At 39.8% G+C, this 27,072-nt stretch overlaps 1 protein-coding gene across 1 annotated transcript in view; it reads left to right on the top strand.

Annotated features, from left to right (window-relative positions):
- map1b (microtubule-associated protein 1B) overlaps positions 1-21,629 on the top strand; it is a 96,783-nt gene extending 75,154 nt beyond the window's left edge. Inside the window, exons 4-7 of the mRNA XM_073048331.1 lie at positions 1,644-1,784; positions 2,997-8,946; positions 12,159-12,397; positions 15,706-21,629. Of these exons, the coding sequence (XP_072904432.1) occupies positions 1,644-1,784; positions 2,997-8,946; positions 12,159-12,397; positions 15,706-15,861 (6,486 nt within the window). The 3' untranslated portion in view covers positions 15,862-21,629. The remainder of the gene's footprint in view (positions 1-1,643; positions 1,785-2,996; positions 8,947-12,158; positions 12,398-15,705) is intronic.
- The last annotated feature ends 5,443 nt before the right edge of the window (positions 21,630-27,072 follow it).

Raw genomic sequence — 27,072 nt, 5'->3', positions numbered from 1 at the left:
TTTGCAAGTTAGTTCCAGTGCAAGCCTGGCCTCTCCCTGCCAGAGAAATTCCCTTTCTCCAATCTAACGTCCCAGCCGCTTGACTTTAATGTATTTTCTCTTTTTCCCAGTTTTGACAAAATGTCTTTAAACATTAACTCCTTTATACTTTCTACAGATGCTGTCTGAAATGCTGAATCTTTCTGGCACTTTTTGTTTTTTCAGCATCTGCCGTTTTTGTATTTTAATTTACTAGTAAATCTTCACTGCATTTCCCCTTTGGCAAGCCTGTCTTTATTGGGGAGGGAGATCCAAATTGTACACCCTATTCCAGCTGTGGTCACCAAGGCATTATGCAGTTGCAGTAAGACATCTTCACTCTTATAGTTCAACCCTCTCAATAAGTGGCAATGTATTACACACCTCTTTAAATGCCCAGTACACATGCACGTCAGCTTTCACCCAGGTTCCTTTGAACATCAACATTTCATGATCTCTGCTTTTCCATTTTGTGCACCTTAATGGATGACTCTCATTTCCCTGCATAATATGCCATGTTCTGTGCTTTTGCCCACTCATTTTCCTCATTTATCCTCCTTTGAAGTCTCATTAGATCTTCCTCTCTATCTGCGATTCCATCTAGTGTTGCATCATCAGCACACTTGGAAATCATCAGCCAAATTATCAATATAGCAGGGCCCAGGTTACCATTGTGTCTTCCTCAGGTTTGAAACTGAGAAAGGCTCATTGAATTCACTTTTTGCTCTCCATTCTTTAACCAATCTATTCACATTGGTGTTTATCTTCGACATAGCAATAGTTTTAATACTCCAGCTCATTGTCACCCATATTACTTCATATTCCAAAGTATTGATGTAGTGCTTATTTTGCGGAATCTACAATTCCACTTGTAGATTCAACAACCTTAAAAGCAACTTGCCCTCTGTCCGAAATCTCTCCTCTTACTTGTGTGCCTTGGACACTACTCATATATATAATGTATCTGCATTCAGTTCTCTGTACCATTAATCACAGGCTGGGAAGTATGCTGCTTTGTAATCCTAACATTCAATACCTAATGCTAACCCCAACCCCCACACCCCCCAGAAATCTGCTTCAGCCACAAGGCCACAGGATATTCTAGATTCAGTTGAAGATTTGCAAAAAATTTATGGTAAATATGTCACTGCAACAGTCAGATCATCTTTGGCCATTTGAAGTGCAGCCTGTCCATTGAGAGCAGGCAAGTTCTCATCAGTGCCATTGCTGCTGACATTCCTGGTGTTGGAAACTCTGTGTGGGAATATCTGCACCGGGTAGAGAAAGGACAGTTCAGAAAGATGTACCAATATGGTTATCAGTAGAATGCTATATCTGTTCTTCCACTTAATGTTTACTAATATCAATAATAATCTGTTGATATTAATGTTTTTAACCTTTTTTCAGTCTAGCCCCCAAACCATGAAAATCATTGTGGTTTCAGAAGATTTGTACAAATATGTCTGTATCTTTAAACCAAACTAGTAACGACACTTTAAACCAATCTGAGGATGCACTGTTGATTAATCCTACATAAAGATCAATGAGTCTGAAATGCTCCTGTCAGTCAATGGTTCCTGCAGCTGCTTGCCCAACATTTTTAAAGCTGCGTCTCCTTTTCTCAGGTACGCCTCATGATCACTGATGCTGCCCGACACAAGCTGCTGGTGTTAACCGGACAGTGCTGTGAAAACACAGGGGAATTGATTCTACAATCTGGTTCTTTCTCATTTCAGAACTTCATTGAAAGTTTTACAGATCAAGAGGTAAATGCCTACTTTTCACTTTTGATCTTGTTCTTTCTGGCCCACAGCTGAACCTTGATGTAAGCAAGGCTTGTTTTGGAAGTTTGAGAGGTACTCTTAATTTGATGATTATCTGTCATGAAGATGGTCAGCAGTTGCTATGAGCATGTGTTTAAGCTCACCAGAGTTGTGCTGGAGCAACTAAGCGGGTAGAATACCATCTGTGTGGGGGAAAGGAACTGTCAGCATTTTTAGATCAAAACCCTAGAGCTTCGAATCAAAACATCACTAGATCCTTTCCACCCACTGACGCCGCTCAACCTGCTGCGTCCCCTGAGAAGATAGTTTGTTACTGCAGAGTCCAGCATCTACAGTCACTTGTCTTGTTGCTGATGAAGTTCATGTTCTGTCACTACTACTCGGGTGAACAGGCACTTATTTTTGCACTTGTGAGTTTATTCTTGGCAAAGTAGAAGTTCCACACTGTAAGGGAATAATCCTGGTATACTTCTTTAAAAGCATTGCTCCAACTGCATGAAACAGTTTTGTGTTTCAATGATCCATTTTTAGAAGTTCACATACTGCTTCATTTTTCTACAAAATGTGAGATTTCAGGTTGCTGCAGAGTTAAGAATCTCCTTAAATCACCAAATTTCCTTCCTGCTAATGTTTGGTTAGCAAGAGCTGCCGAGAAATTAGCCTTCATGTATATCTGCATTAGCCAGCCCGTGGTGTAGTGGCGTCAGCACTGGACATCAAGGCGAGTGGTTTCAATCTGGCCGGCTCCCTGCACGCTTTCCATCCGTGCTGGATTGAGTGTCGAGCTAGCCACTCCGCCTCGTAAAAAGCAGACAAAATGCTAAAGAAATAGCAGGGTGCAGAGAGGAATATTATTAACTTACCTGCATGTTAGACCATGAAACAAGGAAAGTTCCTTGCATATTTTCAATGAACATGGGCTTACCCAGATAGAATTAGGACCTTTAAGTGACATATTATGAATTTAGTTGTCTCTGTAACTATATTACATCCAAATTGGAATTAGCAGTTCAAAATATTTACATATATTTTGGTAATAGAAGAAGGAATATTTTATTTTTTTTCCTGGCATGAGTATTCTTGTAATTACAATTCATTTGGCAGGAAATGGCTCTGATACAAAAAAGCCAAGTTGATGTTAATTGAGGTCTTTCATTAATTGCTACTAATTATTGTCTTTTATTTTGCTGTCAGATTGGAGAACTATTAAGTACCACACACCCAGGCAACAAAGCCAGCCTCACATTATTCTGTCCCGAGGAAGGCGACTGGAAAAACACTAATTTGGAGAAACACAATCTGCAGGACTTTATCAATATAAAACTGAACTCAGTCTCCATTTTACCAGAAATGGAAGGACTATCAGAATTCACAGAGTACCTGTCTGAGTCGGTTGAAGTCCCGTCAGCCTTTGATGTATTGGAGCCCCCTGCTTCTGGTGGCTTCCTGAAATTGTCCAAGCCTTGTTGCTACATTTTCCCAGGTGGAAGAGGGGACTCGGCTTTGTTTGCTGTGAATGGGTTTAACATGCTTATAAATGGTGGATCAGATCGCAAGTCATGTTTCTGGAAACTGGTACGACACTTGGACAGAGTTGACTCAATTCTACTCACCCACAATGGAGCAGACAACCTCCCGGGTGTCAACAGTCTGTTGCAACGTAAAATAGCGGAGTTGGAAGAGGAACAGTCACAAGGATCCACCGCTAACAGTGACTGGATGAAAAATCTAATCTCACCTGAGCTGGGGGTTGTCTTTCTTAATGTCCCGGAAAATGTGACAAACTTGCAGCCTAATTTCAGGGTCAGGAGGAATACTGAAGAAACCTGCCTTACTCTCCAGTACTTAAACAAACTGTCTATAAAGCCAGAACCCCTGTTTAGGACTGTGGGAAATGCCATTGATCCAGTAATACTGTTCCAGAAAATGGGTGTGGGACGACTAGAAATGTACATTTTAAATCCAGTGAAAGGAAGCAAGGAGCTACAATATTTCATGCAACATTGGTCCAGCAACAACAAAGCTAAAACTGGACTCGTATTGCCAAATGGCAAAGATGCAGAAATTTCATTTCCATACTTGACTTCAATATCCTCTCTGATTGTGTGGCACCCAGCCAACCCATCTGAGAAAATAGTCCGTGCCCTTTTCCCAGGGAATGCTCCACAGTACAATATCCTGGATGGATTAGAAAAGCTCAAACACTTAGACTTCTTGAAACACCCGGTCGTAACTCAGAAAGAACTCATAGCAGGCCTGGCTGCCCCAACACTTAAACAAACGAAGATGAAGCAACGCAGTGACAGCAAGGAGAGTCTCAAATCCAACTCCCGGCCGTCTGTTGGAAAAGGAGTTAAAAAGGATGTCAAGGAAGAAACACCTGAGATAACAAAACCTGCTGCAGTTAATCACCAAGAGGCTGTTAATGAAAAGCCTCAGAAGGTAGAAAAGAAGGAGAAACCTGTAGTTAAGAAGGAAAAAAGCAGAACTGAATCACAGTCTAAGCCCGAGGAGAAAGAGGCAAAAGCTAAAGCAGAACCCACTAAACAGGAACTTGTAGAAAGTACACAGAAAGACGAGAAGATAAAGTCCGAGAACAAGGCAAAACCTTTAAAGGAAAAGGTTGTGAAGAAGGAGGTTAAAGCAAAGAAACCAGAAGAGAAGAAAAAAGAGGAAAAGGAAGTAAAAAAGGAGAGTGCCAAGCCAGAGGCGAAAGAGGAAAAAGCAGCCATTAAGAAAGAAAAGGTGAAAAAAGAGGAGAAACCTAAAAAAGAAGAAATAAAGAAGGAAGTAAAGAAGGATATTAAAAAAGAAGTGAAGAAGAAAGAAACACCAGTAAAAGAAGTGAAAAAAGAAGAAAAGAAAGAAGTCAAAAAGAATGACAAAGAAGTCAAGAAAGATGTGAAAAAGCCCATTAAGGAAGTCAAGAAACCTGTGCCAGCTGCTGAGGCCAAAAAATCACCACCGAAACCCAAAGTGGAAAAGAAAAATGAGACAGTAAAGAAGGAAGATGCTAGCCCAAGCAAACTGAAAGGAAAGGCAAAACCAGGCAAGAAAGAAACTAAGGTTGAAACTGTTGCTGCAGCTGGAGCAGCGGCGGCCGTGGCAGCAGCAGCGGTTACAGCCACAGTCACTGCAGCCGAACTTGAAGTTGAACGATCACTCATGTCCTCACCAGAAGACTTAACTAAGGACTTTGAAGAGCTTAACGAAGAAGAGAAGAGAGACACCCAGGCACCTCCTGTACCAGTAGAGGATTCAGTACAGAATGAAGTACAAGTGGAAAAGATAGGGCTTACAATTCATGGAGACGCTCTCGAGACAGATGAGTCTCCTGATGAAGGAATAACAACCACTGAGGCAGAAGGTGAATTTGAGCAGTCTCCTCAAGAGTACATTGAGACAGAAAATAAGGAAGCATTAGAACGATTTGAGGATGAAGGAGCAGGTTTTGAAGAATCCTCTGAACCTGGGGACTTTGAAGAGAAGGCAGAGACTGAAGATGTTGAGGAACTAGCAGGGACAGTGGATAAGATGGTTCCCACCAAAACTGAGCTGGAGCATGTTGTTACTGGGGAGAAAGCTGTGGCTGAGGACCTTGAAGCTGAGGAATTAATTGAAACTGAAGAACCGGTTGATGTTGAAGAGATGGTAGAGAGAGAAGAGATTGAAGAATCAGAATTAGCAGATGATCACAGAGAGCAAAAGGACAAGCTTCTTGCAAAAGCTGAGACTGAAGAAGAGGCAGAGGATGAAGGCAGTAGAGTAGGTGACATCAAAGATGCTGAAATGTATGAAGAGAAAGAGAAATGTGAGATTAAAAACATTGAAGAGAATAAAGTTCCATCTCCTGGTGCAACTCTGGATAAACTCTCCGCCCTTCATTCTTCCATCATTGATCAAACATTGTCTATTCGTAATGAGACAATTCCTGCTGATTTTGAAAGTGAGGCAACAGCTTCTGATGAAGAAACCCATGAGGAGCCGCCTGAAGAATTTACAGCTACATCTGGCTTTACTCAATCTACTATTGAAATCTCTAGTGAGCCCACCCCGATGGATGGAATGTCCACACCCAGGGACATTATGAGCGACGAGACCAACAATGAAGAAACTGAATCACCAACTCAGGAGTTTGTTAGTGTAACAAAGTTGGAAACAACTGTTATTTCTCAGAGTCGAGAGGGAGCCAAGCTCTCTCCTGTGCCTGACACTTACAACGGGTTTTCGCTGGAAATTTCAAAAACTGATGTGACACAAGGTGATGATTACCCAGCTTCTGCCTCAACAATATCTCCTTCATCTTCCCTGGAAGAGGACAAGTACTTCAAACCTCCACCTGCTGACATCAGCATTCCTAAACATGAATATGAAAAGCAGGACTTTGATGTTGAAAAGCAAGAGAGTCAAATAAAAGACTTTGAAACCAAATTAAGCCCGGCAAGGAGTCCAGCCGAATCCTCACCACAATCTAGGACACCATTAAGCGACCGCAACGTCAACTTTGATTTGACCCCATCTGAAATCAAGGCATCCACTGATCTGACAGCTTTGGAAAAGGAAGCTCCAGTTGATCAGTGTGCAAGTCCTGAAGAGAAAACCCTGGAAATGACCTCACCCGCACAGTCCGGAACTCCTAGTGCTGGCCACACTCCATTTTATCAGTCTCCAATCGATGAGAAAGGCAGTAAAGTTCCAGCTGATGTGTCAGGAAAGCTCCCAACACCTATTATTATTGAGACTGACGATGTGAAAGCCGATGAGACCAGTCCAAGGTATAGTCCCATGGATGAGCCTGTACCTGATTCAGAATCACCTGTTGAGAAAGTTTTGTCTCCACTGCGTAGTCCGCCGATGTTGGGTTCCAGTTCCCCCGTTGATAGCTCTCCAAATGATGCAGAGGAATTCCCAGTACAGTATCTGGAAGGAGCAATGGAACTCACAGGCGACAAACTTAAACTTCTTTCTTCACCCCGACTTTATCCATTTAATGATTTCTCATCTGGTCCTCCTGCTCCCGAAAAAGATCAGGCAGCTGATTTTGAATTGTTGACTCCCAAAGATAGTTTTAGCCAGGAACCAAAATTAGAAGGGGGCACTGTTGGTTCTTTTGCATCACTCGGGCCCTTTGAATCACATAAAGTAGGAGGGGAGCTTTCCCCAACATTGGTAGATCTCAGCCAGATTGGTTCTACCAAGGAAGACAGCAAAATGTCAATCTCTGAAGGAACTACATCAGACAAATCAGCCACACCTGTCGATGAGGTGGTGGCAGAAGACACCTATTCCCACATTGAAGGGGTTGCATCAGCTTCAACGGCATCCCTGGCCACCAGTTCTTTCCCAGAACCCACAGCAGATGACGTTTCCCCCTCATTGCATGCAGAAGTTGGATCTCCTCATTCAACTGAAGTAGATGAATCCCTGTCTGTATCAGTTGTGCAAACGCCTACAGCCTTCCAAGAAGCAGAAGTTTCACCTTCCAAAGAGGATTGCCCAAGGCCCATGTCAATTTCTCCTCCAGAAGTCTCTCCAAAAACTGCAAAATCCAGAACACCAGTGCAGGAGGTCAGGTCACCTGAACATTCTACAATGTCCGTGGAATTCAGTCAGGAATCCCCTGAACAGTCTTTAGCCTTAGACTTCAGCAAGCAGTCTCCTGAGCAACCTTCATTTAACGCCAGCTACCAGCACATTTCTGAGAATGGGCCGACTGAGGTAGATTATAGTCCAACTGATATGCACGAGACTCAGTTTATGCAGCACTCTTTGCCTGCGCTTGACAAACCATTCTACAGTCAAGATAAAGATCACTTACTGTTTGGTTCAACCCCACCAACAGAAGCTTCTCCAACAACTTCATCAGCTCGCACTCCACAAACAAGTTCTCCTCTCCAGGAAGAATATGGTGTTTGTACTTCTGTCTCATCTGCCATCCCCTCTGAAAAAACAATTATTGCTGGAGAGGCTTTACTCCCAGAGAGGCTCCCAGCTACCCGTTCACCACAAGCAACTTCTCCACTGCAAGAGAAGGAAGACTTACAGATGTTTGATGTTTCACAGCCTCTTTCATTTGCAAATAACATTTCTCCTTTTCATAGTTCTGATTCACCAGCTTCAGGTATACTGCAAGAGAAATCTCCAACAGGATCATCAATATTTTCTTCTTCAGACCAAGTATCTGCTGTATTTGCAACACATTCATACCAAGAGCCTTCCCTCTCACCGAGCAAAATTCCAGTAGTGCAGACAGACATTGAAGAAATGGAGGCATTCAGTAGCAAACAAGATAAAGTCAAAGACACTTTTGAGGTTGATGATGGACCTTTTGCATCCAGAACAGAGGCTCAATATCATGCAGACAAATGTTATAAAACTCCTACTTCATTCAAGCTCAACATGGCTGATCTTTCCCCATCTTTCATCAACCCTAGCCCCTTGGAATTTTTTGAACAAGAAGATGCTCTTGAAGATCTTGAAAGGCCATTGACCCAAGGTGGAGGAGCTCAGCCACCTCCTGGTGGAAAGCACCAGGCACGTCAGTGCGATGATACTCCAGGCACATCAATCAGTGAGTCAGCTCCATCACAGACTGATTCCGACTTCCCCCCTGGAACAGAAGAATGCCCATCCATCACTGCAGACGCTGCCTTAGACTCTGAAGATGAGTCCGAAACCCTTCCTACAGACAGAACACTTGTACATAGACAGATGGATCCCCCGCCTGTCCCCTTAAAGGACCCCAGTCCTCCTCCTCCACACCCAGACGTTTGCATGGTAGATCCTGAAGCATTGCCTACTGAACAGAACTTAGGAAAGGCAGATAAATCTTTGAAGAAGGATGTTAAAGAAAGAACAAAAACCAAAAAGCAGGTCACAAAGACAAAGTCTTCCTCACCTTCTAGAAAATCTGACAACAAACCAAAGCACCCCAGTGCTCCTTCCAGAACAAATGCACTTGCATCAGCCAAGGAATCATCTGATAAAACTGCAAAAACAGCTTCCCCTAAAAAGGATTCAGCAGACAAGGGGCCCAAAACTAGCACCAATCCAGAAGTGAAACATGCTCGAGGTGATGACAAAGAAGCAAAGAATGCTACAAATACCACAAACTCAAAATCTGCACACACCACTAAAAATCCAGGTAATAACCCTTTAGCCTGTTTCAGTAAACTGACTAATTCAGTATGAATCCAGGATATTGCACTGTTCTGAATATTAAGTATTTAAACATAAAATTTGTGCATTTACTCCTAGAAATTCCAATTTCTTGACCTCCATTATCTTGGCAGAAACACGGAACCTTATTTCATTTCTGAGTAGTTTCTCTCAGGAAGGCACAGCAAAAATTTCTCACCTATTAAATAAAATGACAGAATCCGAGTTAACATTCTGCAATTCTTCGAATTTTATTTTACTTTTCCATTGACGACTAAACTACTAAGTAAGGTGTTCTTATTCAGACATATACAACTCTTGATTCAGTGATCCTTATTCAAAATGGCTAATGCTGCATAACTGGTCAGGTGAATGACAAACAAAACTGTTAATCGTATATTTGTAAAAAGTCCTTAACATTCTCAATGAGAATTCTACATAAATAATGTAAGTAAGCATATGTCTGTTACTTTAGCCTTAGAGCATTTGTGAGAAGTTTCTGAAGCTCTTTTGGGACCATGTCAGAATGTAGAATAATAATGTAGTTCATCTGTGTTAAAAGTTTGATACCAGGAAGAATTAGAGGAGATTCACAGTTTGAGAAAGAATGTAGAAAAGGCAATTATAACAGCACTGGACAGATATTAAATTTAAGTGATAGATAATTAATATTTAATGTGCAAAACCCGATAGAGAGAATTGTTAATAATCTTCCAGTGAGAAGACAGACCACACAATATGCAAATGACATTATGTCTATGATGATGGCTGCAGGGAAAATGTCCAGAGCCAATTATACAGTTCTAATTGCTCATTGTTCAAAAACTGAACATGCAGTAAGAGGATAAGATATTGAAATAAGCAATAGAACTTTTAACTAGAAGAGATGAAAACATAGTGGGGTTACTAGAAAGGATTCCCCAAGTTGTTAAGCATATAATCTTTAGATAACAAAATGTTTACACCATTTATAATAATTGTAATTATTAATTCCCCTGCTCCTCTAGTTAATCCATAGGCATCTCTATATTCATTCATTGCTGGATCACAAGTCAATCTATTTGGAAAAATATTTTCAAATATTCTAATTACACAGATTTTCCTTCAGTGCATCTTCGTTGGCAGTTTTGGCATTCAGGATTTTAAATTGGGAGATTACACAGACTAGGGCTATTTTCCCTACAAATTGCAAGCTAAAAGTTTGATTTGATAGATGTTAAGATAGAAATACTAGGTGGAGAATCTAGGACCAAGAGCACAATCTACAAAGTGAAATCAGTCCCTCCAGTAAGAAAAGTAAGAATCAATTTACCCACAAAAGATCAAATAAGCTTAGAAATCTCTTTTGCAACTGACAGTTGATGCAGGACCAAAAATTGGTTATAAACCTGACACAGTAAAATTTTGGATAACCAAATGCTTTTAAGGATATGCGACAATGACAGGGTTTGAAGTTCAGGCCAAGATCTGGTGCAAACTCATTAAATGGAGGAATAAGATGGAGGTACAGCTTTGCCCATGTTCCATTGTTCTGTTCCCTTATTTAAGCCACGTGCTATCTCAAGGTAAACCGGATAGAAGAATAAGAATAGCCAAGACTATCCTACCTCCTTATCACTGTAAATGCTGCTACAGTAACTGAGTTAAACCATCCTGTATCTGCATTTTAAATCAACATTAATGCATTGTGAAAAAAATTGTCTAAAGAACTCAGTCATTGCATCATAGGAGGCCAGTTAGTCTTTTAGTCCTTTTTTTTAATATCAGATTGAGCCAGCTGACCCCATTCCCTGAATCTTGCCCTAAACTTTTATTTCCTTCAGGTACCTAGCCAATACTTTTTTGAAAGCTATGTTTGTATTTGCTTCCACCTTTCTTTGAGGCAATGCATTCTAAGTTATCACCATTTGCTCGAGGAAACTCTCCTGTCAACTCAATTTTCTTACCTGTAGATTACTTTTGAATGCATAATTGAATCTGAAAGACATTTTGGCATTTCCCTTCCAATTCAGTGTGAGACTTAACAGTTAGTTTTGAAATAAATATAAAATAGAATAACGTAAAAGATGTAAATCTGAAAGAAAATGTGGAAACAAGAAGATGCATTTCCAATGTGGAGAAATCTTTTTCTACTTCAGATGTTCATCCTCAGTTCTACGCCTGAAAAGTGGGAAGGTGTTTACTGAGAAAGCAGCAGTACACCATTATACCGTAAATGTTCAGAGCAGGAAGAAATTAGTAGAGAATCACAGAACACAGAAGCAATCCCCTTGGCCTATGGCTTTTGTGCTGGTAATCACATGCTTTTCCATATTCAACCTTTTTCAGAAAGATAGTGTCCATAATTAAGGACCCCCAGCACCCAGAGCATGTTCTTTTCTCATTGTTACCATCAGGTAGGAGGTACAGAAGCCTGAAGGCACACACTCAGCGATTCAAGAACAGCTTCTTCCCCTCTGCCATCCGATTCCTAAATAGACTTTGAACCCTTGGAGACCACCTCACTTTTTAATATACATTTCTGTTTTTGCTTGATTTTTAATCTATTCAATATAAATATACTGTAATTCATTTGTTTTTCTTCTATATTATGTATTGCATTGAACTGCTGCTGCTAAATTAACAAATTTCACAATAAATGCTGGTGACAATAAACCTGATTCCGATTCCATCGCCTAGCTCAATACGTTTAGTGTTCAGTGTTGGAAAAACATTCATCCAAGTAAATGCTGTGAGACCCTCTGCCTCTGCCAGGTTACTTGTTCCAGATTTCAATGAACCTCTTGAGGAAATACTTCCTCAAGTCCCCTGAAGATCTCCTACCCCTGAACTTAAAAACCTGTGCCTGCTTATTTTAAATACTTGCTATCTACCCTATCTATGGCCCTCAGAATTTTGTATAATCTCAACCAGTGTTATTGTCATGAATGAACTCCCACTTAGATAAGATATAGATGGCTGGTAAGAATAGTTTGACCACCAACATGCACTGGGTATGTCACACAGCTATTGTCATGTTGCTGGTATCTGCAAGACTAAGTATGAAAACAATTTGACACAGTTATATTTGTTCATTTATTGTCCACCAGTCAGCATAGAGCATGGTCGCAGGTGGGTGGGGGCTGTAAAGGAGAAGAGATGTGGGGCAGAAGGAGCTGATTCTTGCAATGTAGTAATATTGAATTGTTTCTGTTGTAGGTTCCAGTAGCAATAAGGCAGCAGGCATGCCATCAGTGCCTCCTGGACCCCCTGTTTACCTTGACCTGGTGTACATTCCAAATCACTGCAGTGCCAAGACGGTGGATGCTGAATTTTTCAAACGAGTGAGATCTTCCTACTATGTAGTGAGTGGAAACGACCAGGCAGCTGATGAACCAAGCAGGGCTGTACTGGATGCTCTTCTGGAGGGCAAATCTCAGTGGGGCAGTAACATGCAGGTAAGGTTGCCAAGTCCTCCTTTCAAAGTACAGAGTAGAGTTTTTGCCATTTTCAGAATCCCTTTAAGTTGTAACATTTTGTATAATAGTTCTTTTCAGTGTGATTTCCCACTGAAATTGACAACATAGAAAGATATAAAGATTAGCTTTATTTGTCACATGTACATCGAAACCTAGTGTTATTTGTGTCAAGATATTTCAGTGAGGATTGTGCTGGGAGTAGTCTGCATGTGTTGCCATGTCTCATGTGCCAACATAGCCTGCCCTCAGTGGACTAATAGACTAACTGTATGTCTTTAGAATGTGGCAGAAAACCGGATCACCCAGAGGAAATCCATGTGGTGACAAGGAAAAAGTACAAACTCCCTACAGACAGCAGTGGGAATCGAGCCCCAATCAGTGATCACTGGCGCTGTAAAGCAATTGTGCCGAGCACTACACTACCATGGTCTAACGTTCAGTAGATTCTGTTGCAAAGCTGAATATCCCAGACAACCTACAGAAGTGTAAATCAGACAGTTACTGGCGAGCCTTCAGTGAGCAGCCTTCCCACCTGAAATGGGCCTTTTGCCACATTTCCATACAGATTGATGTGCTATATTATTTGTTGGATGAGCCGTGTTGGTTGTGGAGCTGCCTCATGTACACAAGGTGCAACATTGAACAGAGGAAACTGCCTGGAACTAACTGGAAATATTAGAGCTAGACTTCCTGATTAAAGGGTCAGAAATAAAATGGGATCATTTTCCCTCGTGATACACATTACAGCTATCTACATATTCCTAGTTTACACATCTGAGAACAGGAAACATTTTTTTGATTTTTTTTTTGTGTGATAGGACAATGGTAGCAGGTTGACTTCTCTCCGTGACCGGCTGTATTCTTGTACTGAAGTGAGAGAGTAGTGAATTTGAGGGTTATTGTGATCTATTGGGTCTTTAACCAGTTGATTGATGTGGATTTGTCCTTACGCCAGAGGAATGATCCAACAACCTACCAACACCAGGGAACCACACACTGCCATTAAGCAGCTTTGGGCAGTAGACTGATGCTCTGCCATAGTTCTTGGAAGAGCCAAATTCATGCAGCCTTGAGTGAGTAAGTGAAACTTTTCCAAAGGTTCCTCAGTGCTGGAGAGTGGAGGAGAGCACGGGGGATAAGATAGAGAGGGGGGGGGGGTCCATAATGGGTTGGGAAGAGTAGGAGGAAACTAGATAGGAAGGGGTGGTGGAGTGATATAAAGGAAGGGAATGAGGTTGAAGGCTATGGAGTAAGGAAAAGAAAAAGAGCAAGGATCTGAGTGGGAAGGAGTGTTGAGTGAGGGAATGAGAAAGGAAGTAAGGAATGAATGGGATTTACCAGAAAAGGTGGGATTGGAGAGGGGAGTAGATGGAAAAAGAAAGGGGATTTGAGAGAAGGAAGGAGTTGGACTAGCGATATGTCAGTGGACAACAACACATATCTGGTCTCAGGCAAGTAGATGTGTGTGTGGGAAGCCCTTCATGCTTTTAATGTCTTTGTGGCAGAGCCTAGCCTCTAGTGGCTTGGACCTTGTTGCCATTGGACCGAGAAGATCTCATTCTGCCAAGCCTGCATGGTAGGTGGTGTGCAACAGCCACAGATGAGCACCTTCCACTCCTCATCCCATGGAGTGAATAGAAAGCAACTCACCTTCAAACCCAATGAACTGGCTTCCTTTGATCAGGAAGACTAGCTGTGCTTCTTCCAATCAACTCTAGGCAGTTTCCTCCATTCAGTGTTCCACCTTGTACATTCGGCAATTCCACGACTGGTACAAGGAAAAACCTGACTGTTCTTTCATGGAATGTCTGTTTGTTGAAAATTATTCATTTATATTTTAAATATGTGGCTAGGAATAACATTTTATTTGAGAATAGCCTCTGGATACTGCATTGGATGGTTTCTGCAAAAATAAAATACCAAGACAGACAGACAGACATAGTTTATTGATCCCGAGGGAAACTGGGTTTCATTACAACCAAGAATAGTGAAGAAATATAGCTATATAAAACCATAATTAAATAATAATAAGTTAATCATGCCAAGTGGAGTAAGTCCAGGACCAGCCTATTGGCTCAGGGTGTCTGACATCCCGAGGGAGGAGTTGTAAAGTTTGATGGCCACAGGCAGGAATGACTTCCTATGACGCTCAGTGTTACATCTTGGTGGAATAAGTCTCTGGCTGAATGTACTCCTGTGCCTAACCAGTACATTATGGAGTGGATGGGAGACATTGTTCAAGATGGCATGCAACTTGGACAGCATCCTCTTTTCAGACACCACCATCAGAGAGTCCAGTTCCACCCCCACAACATCACTGGCCTTACGAATGAGTTTGTTGATTCTGTTGGTGTCTGTTAGCCTCAGCCTGCTGCCCCAGCACACAACAGCAAACATGATAGCACTGGCCACCACAGCTTCGTAAAACATCCTCAGCATCGTCCGGCAGATGTTAAAGGACCTCAGTCTCCTCAGGAAATAGAGACGGCTCTAACCCTTCTTGTAGACAGCCTCAGTGTTCTTTGACCAGTCCAGTTTACTGTCCATTCGAATCCTCCACTATGTCCACACTGACCCATTGGATGGAAACAGGGGTCACTGGTGACTTAGCCCTCCTCAGGTCCACCACCAGCTCCTTAGTCTTTTTCACATTAAGCTGCAGATGATACTGCTCGCACCATGTGACAAAGTTTCCAACCGTAGCCCTGTACTCAGCCTCATCTACAAAACTACAAGTGATATTTTGGTTTTATTAGCTCATATTAATAGGCATATCATCTGTTAATGACATGATCTCTGGCCCAAACAGGATCCTTTTGTAAAGGATCTGCACTCACTCAATGAACTGAGAATTTGTTTCCTACATCTGGTAAATTGGTTTATTATCACAAATATTGAGGCACAGTGTAAAACTTAGTTTCATGTACCGCCCATAGAGATCACTGTCTCAAATCAGTACATCAAGAGAGTACAAGGGGAAAGCAATAGTAGAATGCAGAATGAAGTGTTACAGTCACAGAGAAAGTGCAGTACAGGTGAACAATAAATAAGGTACAAGGCCATGACAAGGTGGATTGTAAGGTCGAGAGTAATCTTATCATGCAAGAGGACCATTGAGTAGTTTTATAACTGGCGACAGGAGAGAGAGAAAATATCTGGGGTCAGAGAGGTCTTTGGTTGTGTTGGCTGCTTTACTGAGGCATTGAGAAGTGTAGGTAGAGTCCACAGCTCTCATGTAACAGATACGAGATGGAATAGGTTCACTGTTGTGATGTGCTTTCTTACAGGTTACCCTGATTCCAACCCATGACTCGGAAGTCATGCGGGAATGGTACCAGCAGACGCACGAGAAGCAACAGGACCTGAACATCATGGTCTTGGCGAGCAGCAGCACGGTGGTCATGCAAGATGAATCGTTCCCTGCATGCAAGATCGAACTGTAACTGGGAGTTCCGCAGAACCAGAACATTCAGCCAGTTGATTAAGGGGAAGCACTCAAATGGAAATTTCAAACAAAAGAGGAAAGCAGATGTAACTCAATGTCTGCTGAATACTGTACAATAGATTTGTTATACAGGTCACTAGGGTGTAACACTTTCCAGACTATTTAGTTCCTATGCTGAGGCAAAATTTTCTTATTCTTACAAAAAAAAATGCAGGGTTTAAAATACTTGGATCTGTCACGCTCTGAATCCGTTGCAATTGTGGTGTGGTTGATAATGGTTGAGATTTTTTTTTGTTCAGAAAAAAAATTGTAAGTGGGTGAACTTTTCCATGGCAAAAATGAATCACCATCTATCTCTAACAGCAGTCATTTTAAAGTGTGAAATTTAGCTTTTTTGATGACCATAATGCCGAGGCCAGGCAGTATAATACTATGAACTCCACGTGGAAACACTCTTTCACATATACTGGAATCACAAGTATTTGAACCCTTTTCACTTAACCAGCCGATCCCCTCCCATAAAAATGCAGAAATATTTAACTAAGGCATGTTCCCTCTGTACCAGCTTCTTGATAAATTTAATTCTGCATATGAACGTGGCATATTGCCATTAAGCCTTGATAAAACTGCATGCTTTAAAACAATAATATACCTAAGCAGAGACCAAAGGAGTTGGGAGTACACATACTAGTCATTTTGCCTTAGACAGTGACTTGAATGTAATGTGATCTAGGTTGCACTTTTTTAAAATGGGAAGTGTATGAGGCAGACATCAGACAGTGAAGACCAGCGTAGGACGGTAGTTTGAGAAGTGCTGTGATTTGTGTGTATGTGTGAATGTGTCCGTACTCGTAAGCGACAACATGGATTTCCTTGAGACCAGTCATAGAAGATGTTCCAATGTAATGTAGACTTTTTTGATTTCAAAGGTGGTTGTTTATAACAAGCACAGGAAGAGATGGAATTGGATATGAAGGAAAAAAATCACTGCAAGTGTGTGGAAAGTTTTATTTGTTGTTTTGGTTATGTGGTATATCATTAATAAATAGATTCCATTCTGTTTAGTTTCTATTTTTCATCCAAAAATGGCCAAGTAAAGGTTCACTGGTTGGGTGCATTATGTTGACTCAGAAGGGGTGTTTTTTATAACTCTTTGAACTATTGATCTTTTATAGTTCTGAACATTATCTTTCTAGAGCCTTATTCATCATCTGTATAGCATTCCTTTAACAGTAATACATCTAAGTTTGTATAGGTCTGGTATTGTGCAGTCACTGGTGAAATTCTGTTAATAATGTACAGCTCAAATTTGAATTAATTCAGTTTTAATTCACATTTGATAGAGATCTAACAGTGGAAATACAATTTATGTATCTTTTACGATACGTTGTACTTCGAAGCATTTATAAATTATAAAACTTTAGTTATTTTCTTTTGAAACCCATATCCATTACATAAGTTCTATCTATTGGTATAAGTACACCTGATCTATGGTGAACAGAATTGGAATATTTGGGTTGAGGATATAGATGTTGGAAACGTTGGAAGAGCTGTTGCTTTAATATAAATTGAAATGTGTACGTGTGTGTTTGTGTTATTTTAATTATGATTGATTAGCTAAAGACTAAGCTAGTACTAGATAAATGACTGCAGCTTTAAAGCAATTTCAAATGTTATTTAGTAGTTAATCAGTAAGTTTTCACTTGTATGATTGGAATCCACATAAGCCATTTAGGGAACCAAGATGAATGCAGATATCCTCTCTGCAAAGTCAATAATTTAATTCCTTCTCGTGAACTTTTCATAGACAACCCAGCAAGTGACCTCGTGTATATTTTTGAATGCTATATTTTTGTTTTAAGAATGTATGTGTTGTATATTTTAGGAAATATATTTTGTTTATTGAATTTTGGGAAATTAATTTTATGAAACACTTAAGTCAATAAGTGACTAGCATTCAAGTGAAATACACTAATTCCATTTTAATCTGATATGTGGTAGCGCAGTGTAACAGTCCAAATTACAAGTTGTAAATGTGTAACATTAATGATAATCTGAAACCCATTATTTACTGATCATCTTAATTAATTTCTGAATACTTACATTTTCAAGGCTTGCAGTTTTACAGTTAAAACTCCTGTTAATTGGGAGAATACCACGTAAATCTTGGCGAGGAGAATGTATTTTTCTTTGATACCAAATATGATGGTAGTTTCTATGCTGTAAAAATGCATAGTTCATAATGCAGGTTCAGACCTGCAGAATCAGAAATTGCATTGAATTGAAACTGGTATCATGCATCTTTCACATTTATTGATGCTTTGTTGAAATTTTGATGGGATTCAAATATTATTGCCTTCGTCAACGGTAGAGGGCATTCACACTATGGCGCGGTGCACCAACATCCAGAATTCCTATAGAGCTTGGATTCTTACTCTTTTAACACAATGGGATTATTGCCATGACACATAACAATTTAATCAATCTGTGAAGTTAGTGAAAGTCATTGACTTTTGGATGATTCAAATATATCTGATTTATCTTTGTTCTCTTTTGTGGTTGAGAAAATATCCACTGTTGGATCTAATTAACGAGCCTTAGAGGTGAACTAGATGCCATTTGACCCCACTGATTGTAACTTTGCCAGATATACAACTTAACCAGCTGCTTTCCCACGGATATGACCTCATTTTTGTATAGTATGTTTTTTTTAAAGAAAGCTGATTATTTTATTTTTAAATACTTTGTGAACAAAAGTGTGAAGCAAATTAGTTTTAACAGAAAATGAAAGCATGTTATGTTTGCACTGTTTTTGTACACAGCTTTCCTAATGTGGACAGGCTTCATTAGAATCAAATTTCATTGTGTTGCTTCAGACAGCAGAACTTTTGCAATATTTCATATGTATTATAATGTTTAGTAGTTGTAGAATTTTATTTGCAGATATTGCTCCAGATAGGTTTGAGAAGCATTACTGAACACATGGTTTTAAATTATTTGTTTTTGCTATTTAAGCAAACACCCTTTTTCATTTTAGCATACAATTAATGCCAACAGTAATTTTAGGTAAATTTTAAGCAGTCTAATGACATCTTCTATTGTAACTATATAGTTTAATGATAACAACATTCAAAACTGTGCTTTTAAAGGATAGCCGCTCCCTAATTCTAAAGTAAGTTTAAAATGTCAATAACCATGTAATTTATAATTGGCTTGTTTGCACTGCTTAAAGCTGCTCGTGCTAGAAACTGAGAGATATTGCTATGTCTTGTTCCTCTAGTATGCTGCACTACAGGATTTAGCTTCTCGACAAACATGCTGTCAGAGCAAGAAGAAATAGAGAAGCCATTGCTGAGCAAGATTTTTAAAAAATCAACAAATGCTGCACACTCTTGAATATAGATTAAGAAAAGGTGGAGAGGCAGAAGGACTGAGGAGCAATCGTGGCCAGAATGGTGAGATAGCATGGAAGGAATGTTCAGCCATCTTATAAAGATCTAAAAGCCCCTTTCATCTGCTTTCAGTAAAAATTATTAGTGAATTTGAAAATGATAGCTAAATTCTAAAGCTTCAAGGGAATGTTCAAAATGGTTCTTAACATGGGAGAACATCCTTCGCACCACTGTGAGGGCAGACTCAAGTCAAACTGGTTTCTTGTCACTAGTAACTTAGTAGTGTTCAAATAAGATGGAACAAGAATATTTTTCAAGAATTAATTCCATTATAACCTGTAGCTTTCTGACTACAAAATGACTAATTGTAACATCAAAAAAGCAATTTATTTTTTTAAGCTCCTTTTCTAAAAGAATAGTTTTTTTCAAAGCTGCGCAGACACGATAGGTTGACTAGATTAAGGTGCAGTCTGATCCTAGTCCAAAATCAACAGTTGCAATTAAAGAAACTGTTCTCATTTACTTTTCTGTAAAAGAATTTGTTATGACTGTTTCAGATAAATTGCCTTTCCCTATACTTCTATGAATCCATAATTAAACCGTGAGCAGTTAGTTGTGCTATCATAGGGTGCGTACTGTGAGAATGTGCATGTGGCATGCTGTTTTATTGGTGTCCCTGTAGAAAATGTTTGTGGAGACCTGTTTCAAGTTCCTTTAAATAGTACTGGTTGAAGAGGCATGTTATTTGCCCAGATCCAGTTGCATATTATGCACAAGCTGATGTGCAGCTTATCCTAATGGTACCCGTTTTCTGGCAAGCAGTACAGTTCTGCAAATGCATTGTTGTCCCTTTCCCCAGATCTCACTCCTGCTCCTCTTGTTTTCTCATTTGTTTTCACCTGATATAATGTGATATGTTTATTCAGGACCATTTAAAATAAATTATCAGAACCTGTTTTTGGTAGAATTGCTGTAACTAGAATGGTAAAGTCTAAATGGTCAAAGGATGTTTTTATAGAAAAAAAATACTGCATTTGATGACTGCATCCCTGTTAGTTTCCGGTTTCATGTTTACATTTCCTGAAGACTTTAAAAAAAAAGGTCATTTTACTGAGTGGGAAAATCAATTGTGTAATTGTGAGATTGCATTTAGTAATAGTAAATATCAACAGTGAAGGAATTTGCTAAGAATTAGTTCTGTGCTGTGGAAAGCACTGAATCTCCATGGTAGATTTTATGGAACATGTTAAGCCGAATCTGATTTTGGCAATGTAATGTACATTTTCTTTTTCTTTGTGCTATTTTTAAAGCATCCAAACTCACAATATCAGTAAGGTGAAAATGATTGCTTAATTCTAGTGGGTTGCAGGAGCCTTGAGGTTCATAGAACAAGGCGCATGAATTGCAATTACTAAGTGGGTTTGAACACGTTACATTCCAACAACCAACCTTTTTTTGAAATAGACAATCCACTGATATCTTGCCATGGTTAATTTTCTTCCAGATTTATATACTGTACGCTAACCTAATGTACTGGATTCTGGTGAAACAATTGTTCATAATCCACTTGCTGATAGAAAGATTGCAATGCAATTCATTCCCACCTTACCACATATATACAGTATACCCATTATGATATTCTGTGGATGAAAAGGGTATGTGTTGTGAAGTTCATTTTAATAAAAAGAAAAACATGAGTGCATTAATAAAATTGGCGTAGCATCTGTGGTGAGGGAATTTGCTCACTTTTAGATTTTAGGATGAATGGGTGTTTGGGATGTTGAGTGTTTTTTTTAAAAACAAAACTCATTGTAAATGTTTGACACATTAAATTATATGTGTGATGACACGCTGCATAGCTGTGACCTGATGATACTTCAGCTGATTTACAAAGTGATGCTGTTAATGGGATGTTTGTGACATTACAAAGTAATAGTGACCAAAAACTGTTAATGCCTAATGCCTGGGTATATGACTGCAACCGACATTGTGACTGTCCAAAGTTACTCTCATCCTTGATTCACAACGATCCTTCTGATGACTAAAAAAAAAGGACTGTAAACATAAAAACTCTGCTTAAACACTTGCATGCAGTTTTATCTTCCAGAAATGGAAAGCACCAGTCTTACAGCTGGCTGAGCAGCAACTCAATCCTCCCATTAACTGAATAATGTTTTATGTGTCAAACTGCAGCTGTGTATGGTATTTATGTCTTATAATCCTGCAAAACTCTATCCAGTCATATCTAATGTAGAACTTAGTTTTCAGTGAAAGTATTATGTAGTGCTTTTCAGATATTGTGTGCAATATCCCCTGCCACTGGAGTATTTGATGTAAAGGGAACAATTAAATTAAAATCCACAATAAAATGAAATATGATAGTTGAGTTATGGTTATTTCACCCTACACCCCCCCCCCCCCCCCAACCAGTGGTAAGAAATCACATTTTTCCCAATAGCTCTGTCAATATTATTTATTTTTGTAAGGTCATGTACATTTTTGTGTGCTGTACACAGTTTTTGACATTAAAAGCTATAGACTGTGGCGGAGATGAGAAGCAATAGCTAGAAACAGAGGCTTGCGCTACTGGTGCTATTTCCAAATGAAAAGATGGTTAAAATTAATAAGGATTTTACTGGAATAAATCAAGAACATTATCTTCCTTTGTCTGAAAAATCAGTGACAAGGAGGTCAACAACTTAGTTGTTATAATGGAAAGAGGGATTTCTGTAAGTAAATGCTTGACTTGGAGGAAAGACTGTAATATTATTTAGAGGGATAATGTAGAAATATTGAAGTAGGGGCATTTTAAGTAGCATAAAGCTGAGATTAGCATTTGGAATGTTGGACTAAAGAACTAACATTAATTCAGCAAGGTGACTAACTCCCTCTGTTCAGTGGAATGTAATCTAATGATACAAGTCCAAAAATACCACAGTATTTTATTTATTTAATATGATTTGGAAGTAATTAATTCACTTCAATGAAACACGTATTATTGAGCCCTGAAACTTTGATTATTTATTCCCCTCCATAGATATGGCCTGACTTGCTGAGTTCATACAGCATTTTGTGCGTTGTTTATAATCTATAATGCATTTCTGCTAAGAAGTAATTTTTAAAGATGCAACAATGACATGATGATGAAACAAAATGTTCTAATCTTTTGCAGCTCTCTAATGAGACTGTACATTGAATAGTTTACGATGATCTGAGTTACTTTGTAATGGGGGAAGACGAGCACGAACTCCCAATTAATGTGTTAACTCGGTTTACTTGCTAGTACCCTTGCTTCTTAGTCAGAAATGTTGGGTTCAGGACTTTAAGGACACAATCCTACATTGTTAAATCTAGGAGCGGGCAGCTGGAGTGTGTCTTCTACTTTTCAGGTAAGGCTCAGACTGGCTGCTCAAGTGACTTGACCAGCATCATTTATAAGATACAAGCAGAATTAGGCCACTTGGTCCATTGACTCTGCTCCGCCATTCCACCCTGGCTGATCTCTCAACCCCATTCTCCTGCCTCCCCCGTGTAACCTCTGATGCCCTAACTAACCAAGAACCCATCAACCTCTGTTTTAGATATTCTCAATGACTTGGCTTCCACAGCCATCCGTGGCAATGGAGATTCACCATCACCTGACTAAAGAAATGCCTTCCCACCTCTGTTCTAAATGGATGCCGCTCTATTCTGAGACTGTGCTCTCTGCTTAACAAGATAAGAGCCCATGGTATTACAGGAAAGATACTAGCATGGTTAAGAGTAATGGCTGATTGCCAGGAGGCAAAGAGTAGGAATAAAGTGAGCCTTTTCTGATTGGCTGCCAGTGACGAGTGGTGTTCCTTAGGGGTCACTGTTGGGACACTTCCTTTTATGTTGTACACCAATGATTTTGATGATGGAATTGATGGCTTTGTGGCCAAGGTTGCTGATGATAGGTGGAGGGGCAGGTAGTGTTGAGGAAGCAGGGAGGGAGGACTTAAACAGATTTGGAGAATGAGCAGAGAAGTGGCAGATGGAATACAGTGTCGGGAAATGAACGGTCATCCACTTTGGCAGAAGGAATAAAAGCATAGACTATTTTCTAAATGGGGAGAAAATACAAAAAATCTGAGGTGCAAAGGGACTTGGAAGTCCGCACGCAGGATTCCCTAAAGGCTCGTTTGAAGGTTGAGTCAATAGTGAGGAAAGCCAATGCAATGTTAACATTCATTCTGAGAGGACGAGAATATAAAAGCAAGGATGTAATGCTAAGGCTTTATAAGGCACTGGTGAGGCCTCACTCGGAGAATTGTGAGCAGTTTTGGGCCCTTTAGTTAAGAAGGGATGTGCTGACATTGGAGAAACTTCAGAGGAGCTTCACAAGTAGGACTCTGGGAATAAAGGCTTATTGTATGAGGAGCAATTGATGGCCCTGGCCTTTACTCACTGGTATTTAGAAGAATGAAGGGGATCTCATTGAAACCTATTGAATGTTGAAAGATCTCAATAGAGCGAATGTGGAGAATTTGTTTGCTATGATGAGGGAGTCTCCAAATCTGTCCAAGTTCTTTTGTAAACTCCCTGCTTTCTCCACTTTACCTGCACCTCCACCCGTCTCTGTATCATCCACAAACTTGGTCTCAAAGCCATCAGTTCCATCATCCAAATTGTTCTGATATAGCGTGAAAAGAGAAGGTCTTAATACCAATCCCTGCGGAACACCTCTAATCACCGGCAGTCAACCAAAATAGGCCTCCTTTATTCCAACTCTATGCCTCCTGCCATTCAGCCAACTTCTATCCCTGCTGGTATCTTTCCTGTAATAACATGGGTTCTTGTTAAGCAGCCTCACATGAGGCACCTTGTCCAAGAACTTCTGAAAATCCAAGTAAACAACATCCACTGACTCCCTTTTGTTTATTCTGCTTGAAAGAATTCCAACAGATCAGTCATACAAGTTTTCCCCTTAAGGAAACTATGCTGACTTTGGCCTACTTTAGTATGCATCTCCAAGTACCCTGAAACCTCATCCTTAATAATGAACTCCAACATCTTCCCAACCACTGGAGTCAGGCTAACTGGCTTATAATTTCCTTTTTTCTGCCTCTATTCTTAAAGAGTGGAAGGACTTTTGCAATTTTCCAGTCTTCCTGTACCATTCCAGAATCTTGTCATTCTTGAAAAGTCATTACTAACACCTCCACAAACGCATCAGATATCTCTTTCAAATGGGCATCATCCATCTGGTCCAGATAACTAATTTCAGACCTTTCAGCCTCCCAAGTACCTTCTACTTAGTATAGCATTTACACTCACTTCTGTCCCCTGACACACACAATTTTTGGCACACTGTTAGTGTCTTTCATAGTGAAGACTGATGCAAAAGAATTATTAGGTTCATTCACCATTTCTTTGTCCCCCAGTACTTCCCTTCCAATGTCATTTTCCAGCAGTCCAGTATCCACCCTTGGCCCTTTTACTCTTCTATATATCTAGGGTGAAATTTTTTTTTAGGTATCCTCTTCTTTCCTTATGCTTTTTTAAAAATTTGTCTTCTGCTGGTTTTTAAAAAGCTTTCCACTAATTTGTGCTGTATTATATGCCCTCTCTTACCTCATTCTCCACCTTCCAAATTGCCTCCAGAAACTCCACTATTTCTGTTCTGCCATCATCCCTGCTAGTGTTTCCTGCCTATCAACTTTTCCTAGCTCCTCTCTCACACTTCTGTAATTCCCTTTACTCCACTGTAATACTGATATATCTGAGTTTATCTTCTCCCTCTCAAACAGCAGGGTAAATTCTGCCATATTATGATCACCTCTCCTCAGGGTTGCTTTACCTTAAGTTCACTAATCAAACCAGGTTCTTTATAATACCAAATCAAGAACTGACTTACCCCTAGTGGGTTCAATCACAAGCTGCTCTTAAAAAAAAGCCTTCTCTTGGAATCCAGTAACAACCTCATGTTCACAATCTACCTGCATACTAAAATCCCCCATGAAGATCATAACGTTGCCTTTTCTATCTACCATTGAAATTTATCACCTACATCCTGTCAACTGCTTAGGGGCCAGTATATAACTCCCATCAGGGTCTTTTTAGCCCTTGCAGTTTTTAACTCTGCCAGTGAGGATTCTATATCTTCCGATCCTATGTCACCTCTTTCCATGAATTTGATTTCACTTTTTAACCAACAGAGCCACCCTACTTCCTCTGCTTATCATTTCAATACAAGGTATACCCTTGGATGTTAAGCTCCCAGCTATGATCTTCTTTCAGTTATGAATCAGTGATGCCCACAATCATAATTGTCAATCTTGCAATTTTGCCCTGTCCTTCCACACAGTGCATCAACTTTTATTGCATTTGGCCTAACCTCAGTCCACTCACTCTGATTCTCATCCCCCCACCAAATTAGTTTAAACCCTCCCCAAATGCTCTGGCAAACCTGCCTGCAAGGACATTGGTTCCCTTCGGATACAGGTGTAACATATCCTTTTTGTACAGCTCATACCTAACCCCAGAATAGATCCCAATGATCCAGAAATCTGAAACCCTTCCCCCTGCACTACTTTCTCAGCCACTCATCCAAAGACATTTGGAAATACTGTATATTGCTTAACATAAGAAATATAAGAAGAAGTAGGCTATTTGAACCTCAGGCCTGCTTTGTCATTATTATCGATGATCTCCTTCCTCAGCTGTACTTCCCTGAACCAATTCCATAACCCTTTATTGCTCAGGTGTGCAGTGTTTTGAACAGTGCAACTGAGACCTGCAGCCTTCTTGGATAGAGAATTCCAAGGATTCATTGGATGAAAAAAAAATCTACTCATGTTAGTCCTAAATAGCCAGTCCCTGACTTAGAGATTTTTCAACACACGTAACAGAGGAAACACCAGCTGGGTAGCTACCCTATCAAGCCTCACAAGGATTTTATATGTCTCATTGATGTCACTTTATGAAATAACCAAAACTACAGTGATGCATCACGTCAAGACTCTACATCAGGATTCCAGATATGAAATTCAATTAATGCTATTCTAACATGAGATCATTGATAAGAAATGGAGCAAGAGGAAAAGTGCTGGAATTACAGTATGAGACAAAACACCAAATTTACAGGAAATCATAAATGAAAGGGAGTACTAGAAATGCCCTGCAAGTCTTGGAGAGAAAAACTGAGGTATCTTTACAGATTTGATGACTTGCTAGTTCTGAAATAAACTCAGAAGTTTGCATTATCGGAATTTACTGAATTCAATGTTGAACCGTTGGGAGTTATAGTATGATCAACATTATCTAGTCATTAGATACTTAGCTGCTCTATCCACAATTGCCATTGGGCTTCTGTTGTATCTCACTGCTACTCCCCATCACCACAATGACTGGAGCTTCAGTCTTCAATCTTCTCCACTGCCACAACAAGAACAAATTCAACTTAGAAAATTAACGCCTTGTATCCCTTTGGATAGCCAATGGTTTGAACATTGAATTACTTCAGGTAACCACATCCCGTGTTCATTTCACATTCGCACTAGTTCACTAAACTTCTCATGTGAAATTGCCTTAGCCATGTACTTACCCAGGAAACATTGCAAGGCACTGTTCCTTTTCAAGTTCCTTTTAACTGATCTCAGAAAATAAATTACCATTTCAAAAATCCCAAGGAATATCAATATTAGATGTTAGATTTAAAATATTTGTTGGATGTTAACCAAGAAAATCTTCCACTCTAAAGATGTTACATTAGTTCAAGTTTTATGAACTGTGTCTAGTCGGAATGGTGACCTAACCAGCTGTTGACATTGTTTTTGAAAAATCATTATTCTCAA

The sequence above is a fragment of the Hemitrygon akajei genome, chromosome 6, assembly GCF_048418815.1.
Source record: "Hemitrygon akajei chromosome 6, sHemAka1.3, whole genome shotgun sequence".
Lineage (NCBI taxonomy): Eukaryota > Metazoa > Chordata > Chondrichthyes > Myliobatiformes > Dasyatidae > Hemitrygon > Hemitrygon akajei.
The sequence above is the reverse complement of the archived record's forward strand: the minus strand, read 5'-3'. Positions and strand labels throughout refer to the sequence as shown.